This window comes from Rattus norvegicus, chromosome Y (assembly GCF_036323735.1).
Source record: "Rattus norvegicus strain BN/NHsdMcwi chromosome Y, GRCr8, whole genome shotgun sequence".
In the NCBI taxonomy this organism is placed as follows: Eukaryota; Metazoa; Chordata; class Mammalia; order Rodentia; family Muridae; genus Rattus; species Rattus norvegicus.
The window spans coordinates 34898963-34905132 of NC_086040.1; the positions used below are offsets into that span (position 1 = coordinate 34898963).

At 43.2% G+C, this 6170-nt stretch overlaps 1 protein-coding gene across 4 annotated transcripts; it reads left to right on the plus strand.

The window, feature by feature from the left end:
• The first annotated feature begins 1088 nt into the window (after window positions 1-1088).
• On the plus strand, window positions 1089-3328 carry LOC134484427 (Y-linked testis-specific protein 1-like). Of its 4 annotated transcripts, none has more exons than XR_010061884.1 (4): window positions 1089-1257; window positions 2296-2577; window positions 2968-3168; window positions 3248-3328. XR_010061884.1 is itself a non-coding variant. In XM_063280666.1 (3 exons), the coding sequence occupies exon 2, from the start codon at window positions 2373-2375 to the stop codon at window positions 3165-3167; it is 795 nt and encodes a 264-aa protein (XP_063136736.1). In that variant the 5' UTR covers window positions 1089-1257; window positions 2296-2372; the 3' UTR covers window position 3168; window positions 3248-3328. The 4 variants fall into 4 exon arrangements, 2 of the variants coding, with proteins under 2 accessions (XP_063136736.1, XP_063136737.1); XR_010061885.1 differs by having other exon boundaries at window positions 2338-2577; XM_063280666.1 differs by having other exon boundaries at window positions 2296-3168.
• The last annotated feature ends 2842 nt before the right edge of the window (window positions 3329-6170 follow it).

Below are 6170 nucleotides of genomic sequence, written 5' to 3' on the forward strand. Positions count from 1 at the left end.
TTAACCCCACATTGAGGTCAGCCACATAGTCGACCAACAGTCACATAATGGCAGAGTAGTCATAAGAGCAGAGAGAGAGTAAAACTCAAAGTGTGAAAGAAAATGTGCTTAAAACTACGATAGAAGGAGAAAAAGAAGACGGTGCACTTAGAAAATTGGACAGATTTTAAAAAGCTGCCATATGTTGTTAAGCTCTAAGTACATTTAAAAAAATTATAATGTTAAAGTGGAAGGGAATTATTGGGAAGAGGGAAGGGATGGTCAGAGTGTAGTGGGGACAGGGGAGGGTTCTGAAAAGAATCCTTTTGAAGATCTGAAGAACTATGTGACACAAACAATTAAAGTGGCCTGTAATTTACAGGTAAATTCCATACTTACCTGGATCCAGTATTCTGTCTACCCATATTTCAAAAACAAAATTACCTCATCTATTTCATCCTGTTTTACTGCATTTGATCTAATAAATTCCTTGTAATCATAAGTGCTGATAAATTTTAAAGACATTTAAAATATGACTGGTTGATATTGGGTTTGTGATAAGTTTATTCCGACTTTGGAAGCAGGTCCAGGAGCTAATTTTTCCTCGCTCTTTGCAAATAATCCATAATTCATGATTGCCATTGTCTTCAATACAAGGTATTTAATCTTGTCAAATTCCAGCTTTGTTTCAATAAAAATGGCCCTCCTCTAATTGTGGGTTTTGATAGAGCTAATTTTGTTGTTCTATCCTGTGTGCTGCCTCGGAAAGAGAGCCTAGCAATATTTCTGATACGGAGAATAACTTAAAGTTAACCAAAGAAAACATAGGAGCTGGGAAAATAACCACCAAGGATGTTGGTGACTCAGAAACCAAAGAGTTTTTCAGAAAAATAAAAAGCATGAAAAGAGCTACTTGGGCAGACTGTGACTCGAGTCATCAGAATATTTGGGTGGGGACTTTATTTTGGTTCACCAGGAGGCTACATGAGAAGCTAAAACCTAGATGCTGGAAGTTTCTAAGCGTAACTAGGGAAGGAACAGGCCTGAGAGGGGTTCTATGACGTAAGCAGAGCCTGGATGATGTCACAGAGCACAAGGGCGGAGGTTGCGCATCTCTTCCACTTGGAGGCGCTAGACTACTTTGAAGGTGGGTTCACTATCTTCGGAGCGGGGTGTGAAAGCTAGTTCAGCTCCTGAACCCCACAACTGTTCAACAACCTATTGGTGCCTGACCGGTTTCAGAAGACAGAATCTGGACGACTAGGACATTTTCTTTTGGTAAATACGTTTATGAAGATAACTGGGACCCTTGTAGCACAGAAAGCTAAAAGTTTTCCCTCGTACAGCAAGTAACCTTACGTTCCAATGTCTTCCACGTTTGAGAGCCAGGCAGATGGTCTAGGCTAGTCAGTCTCCGGAGTTTATTATTCTTTGCTAACAATATGTAATTCAAAATTCTTCTAAAATGCCAAAGCTCCTCTCTGTGCCTGTGTATTTTTGGAGAAAATATTTCTTTTTTTTTTTTTTTTTTTTTTTTTTTTTTATGGAGCTGAGGAACCCAGGGCCCTGTGCTTGCTACGCAACTGCTCTACCACTGAGTTAAATCCCAACCCCAGTAGATATTATTTCTAAAAGGCTATTGTTGCCTACACAAAAGACTCTTGTTGCGGTCGAAAATGCAACAGCTTCGGGGAATAAACCTGGGTCTGGGTCAGGATGCACAGTAGAGAAAGCCAGTGGACTGCTGTGCTTTGTCTCTGGGCAGATACTTGTGGATGTTGCCAAATAGCTCATAGTTAGAGGGTAGGGAAGGGGTGTGGCCACCCTTCTGGCTCCTTTGCTATCCTTTCTCTGTTCTGCTTGCTTAAAGTGGGGACAAGGATACTTAATCCCACACTGACCTAGCCATTCAAGGAGATGTTCCTCAGCATAGGCAAAGTGCCTCGGGCTGAAGAAATATGTCTAAATATGTTATTCTGAGCTGTAGAGAACCATTTTTTCATTTTCCTTTGAACTTTAGATTTTGATTTATGAGATTGGGTTTTTCTGTGGGTAGTTTTGTCTATCCTGGAACTAATTCTGTAGACCAGCCTGCCCTTGATCTCACAGAGGTCTGCTTCCCTCTGCTTCTGGAGTGCTGGAATTAAAGGTGTGCTCCACCATTGCCCAGCACTTCTATGAACTTCTGATTATGACAGCATTAGATTCAGAGGCTCAAACCTGTTTACCATCGCTTTCCTCACCTGCTCCAAAGTTCTCATAGACAAGAGCCTTGGTCCAGCACCCTCCCCAACCCCACCCCCATTGTTATTGCAGGTACTCATATGACAGAGGTACCAGCTTTGTCTCTGGTTTAAGCAGGTGAGCTCTTCAAACCCAGGCCATGGGAAAGTATGAAGCCTGAACGCAGAACAAAAGCCACAAGACAGTGGACCAGGAGTACCATGGCCTACCAAACTCGGTCTACAGCCAAGAAGAAGAGGGTGTCTGTGAGGAGGATGAGCACACCATCCTTCCAGAAGCGGAAGAGGAAGAGGCCTTCTCCCCAGTCCCTGGGGAACATTGTGGGGTGCAGAATTTCACACGGATGGAAGGAAGGTGATGAGCCCATTACCCAATGGAAGGCCATAGTTCTAGATCAACTGCCAACAAATCCCTCTCTCTATCTGGTCAAGTATGATGGAGTTGATTGTGTCTATGGACTGGCACTTCACAGTGATGAGAGGATTTTAAAGCTTAAGGTCTTGACTCACAAAGTTGTGTTTCCTCAAGTGAAAGACGCCCATCTCGCAAGTGCCATGGTTGGCCGTGCTGTGGAGCATAAATTTGAGGGCAAACATGGCTCTAAGGACAACTGGAGGGGGGTGGTCCTAGCCCAGGTGCCAATCATGAAGGACTGGTTTTACATCACCTATGAGAAAGATCCAGTCCTATATATCTATCAACTCCTGGATGATTACACAGAAGGTAATCTCTGTATCATTCCAGAGATTTCGCCAGCAGAGGTGAAGTCAGAAGTTGGCAGCGACATCTTAACAGGTCAATGTGTGCAATTCACCAGAAGTGACGGGTCCAAAAAGATCAGCAAAGTCATTTACCAAGTTCTAGCCAAGCCTTCCGTGTACTTCATCAAGTTTGATGGCGACGTCCACATCTATGTCTATAATCTGATGGAAAAGATCCGTTAAGGTGAAATTCACAAAGTGAGGGGACATATATGGGGAATTTATAGGATTGGGGTGAAAATGTTTGTTTTTCTTTGTTTCAGATACCCAATGGCCTTTGACAACCCCAGTATCTTTTCCAGTGGAATTTGTTTTTGCTCTAAAAATTAAAATGTGTGATGTGACGTGTTGTGTATGCACACTTTTGTGGAGGAGACTGGCTGTGGTGGATGGAACATTGAGAGGAAGCCGGAAAGTTCAAGGCTGTGAACAGTAAGTATAATGTCACATACACTAAAACAAACAGGATTAGGCTGGTCTGGTCTTTAGGGAGAGGAAAAAACTGGAGATAAGGATTAGAGGAGCAGGGATGGCACAAGGAAAAAAAAAAGATGGATGTTTAGGAAGCAGTGGAGAGGGGCCAGAAATAGATAGACTCTCTGAGGGGAAGTTTGAGGGAGAAACAGATAGTTGGGGAAAGAGTGGGAGGTAACAGAGAGGTGGTCTTGGAACTCAAGGGGAAACCCAATAAACTGATCCAAGCAGACTCAGAATCAGAGAAGATCAGGGATTGTTTGACTAACAAAACCTAATGAAACCTGTTTCTCATATGTAGATGTATTATTTTTATTTATCTGGGTAGGGCAAGGAATGAATACAGGAGACCACAGTGACAAGAATAGTCAGGTCCCCTGGAGCTGATATTAAAGGTGGTTGGGAGCCATCGGACATGAGCTCAAAGAACAAATCCCAGTCCTCTTTCAAAGCAGATGAACTCTTAATCCATTGGTTATCTCTGAAGGCCCCTAAAGTCATCTTTTTAAATAAATCCAACCTTCACATGCAGAGAAGAGACCAGGATGAGGGTAAGAAAGAATAAATTGATGGTGATGTGGAAGAAAGACTAAAGAACACATGTGGGAGTTGAGGATACTGAGGGACGAAGGAATTCCAAGATGGAGTTCTCAAAAAGTGAAGCAGAAGACCCAGGAAGAACAGAAAGGGTCTCGAATGAGTTGAACTTGGGCCACATCCATATTGGTCTCTTTGCTTCCTTAAAGAACAGCCAAGCTATCACTACAGAGGGTGGATGTGAGGTGGTGGCTTCCCCAGAGGACATTTTGACGAGGATAACTCAAGAATAGTGAATGCCAAATTAAGTTTATATCTATCGATTCCTGAAAGTGCCATAAAGCCCATTATTTTGTATGATCAGTAAAAAGAAATTTAAAAAAGAACATGAGGATGCCATGAGCTTATGTCAGGTATTACGTGGATCCTTTGTTTAGCTTCCCTGAGCACTGTTAGACTCTGTTGGATCCTGTAATATTTTTGAGGTCTCTTCTGAATGCCCCTAGATGACCACAAAGGGCTCCTGCACTGGCTTATCTTGCCTGACTCTCCTTCGACTGGATGGCTTCCTACAGACCTCTGGGCCCTTTTACCTTATCTAGCCCCAGGAAGTTCCCATCTTTTACTCACATGAAAGCTTATCCTCAGAAAACTCTTGATGGTGCATCCAATGCAGAGGTGCTGATCTCTCCTATGCCATTTGCCGTGACGTTAAAATGCTTTGCGGTTCCTGACCATGTAGCTCTCTCCTCCTGAGAAGCCCCTGTGCACTCCATGGGGACTCTCTGAGCCACATCTACACTCCAAGTGTTTCTTTGTAGGCAACCTTACCTTCTACTCATTCATTGCTGTTTCTTCTCTCAAGAATAAGTTTCTCATTGTAGGACTTGAAAATATTTTCTATCGTTGATTAATTCTGCTGTTTGGAATTTTTATACTGGCTGGTTGTCTACCAGTTTCATTTCTGCGAAAAGACACCATGACCAATGCAACTTATAAGGGATAAAATTTTCTGGGGGGGGGTTCTATTTTTTTCAGAGTTGGGGATCATACCCAGGGCCTTGGGCTTCCTTGGCAAGCGCTCTACAACTGAGGTAAATCCCAAACCCCAAGGGACAACATTTAATTAGGGCAGGCTTTCAGGTTCAGAAGTTCAGCCTATTTTCATCAAGGCAGGAATCATGGAAGCGTCTAGGCAGACATGTTGTTGGAGAAGCATATCACCCCCACAGTGATATGCTTCCTCCAACAACACCACACCTACTCCCACAAGGCCACACCTGCTACTTGTGCCACACTTACCATGGGAAAATCACATTCTAAACACCACCCTGATTTTATGCCAACTTGAAACAAGCTAGAGTCATCAGAGAAGAGGGTGCCTCATTTGAGAACATGCCTGTATAAGATCCAAATGTAGGGCATTTTCTTAGTGATTTGTGGGGGAGGGCACAGCCCACTGTGAGCGGCACCATTCCTAGGCTGGTGGTCCGGGTTCAATAAGAAAGCAAGCTAAGCAAGACATTAGGAGCAAGACAGTCAGAAGTGCCACTCCATAGCCTCTGCCTCAGTTCCTGCCTCCAGAATCCTGCCTGTTTGAGTTCCTGTCCCAACTTCCTTTGGTGATGAGCAGCAATGTAGAAGTGTAAGCTGAATAAACCTTCTCTCCCTAACTTGCTCTTTTGGTCACAATGTTTCCTTACAACAATAGAAACCCTAAGTAAGACAATGTCTTATAGAAACATTGTATCTCGTAGAGCCACAGACTCTTACCTCATAACCACAAATAGAAAGGTATAGACACTTTGTTTTAATTTAAAGGTAAGGGTTGCTCATGTACTGATCTGTGAAGTTCTAGTTTGCTTCCTTCTCTCGGTGATGAATGTCATGATCAAAACTACCTTGCGTAGGAAAGGGTTATTTGCCTTACAGGTTAGAGACCATCACTGAGGGAAACCAGAACAGGAGCTTGAAGCGGTAACAAGGACACTGTTTGTTGGCTTGCCCACTGTCTCAGTCATTGTTCTGTTGCTGTGAAGAGACACCATGGTCAGGGCAACTGCTATAAATGAAATTATGTAATTGGAGGATAAATTACAATTTCAGAAGTCTGGTCCATCATAATGGCAGGGAGCAGAACACTGGAGAAATAGAGAACTACTGCTTTGTAAGCAG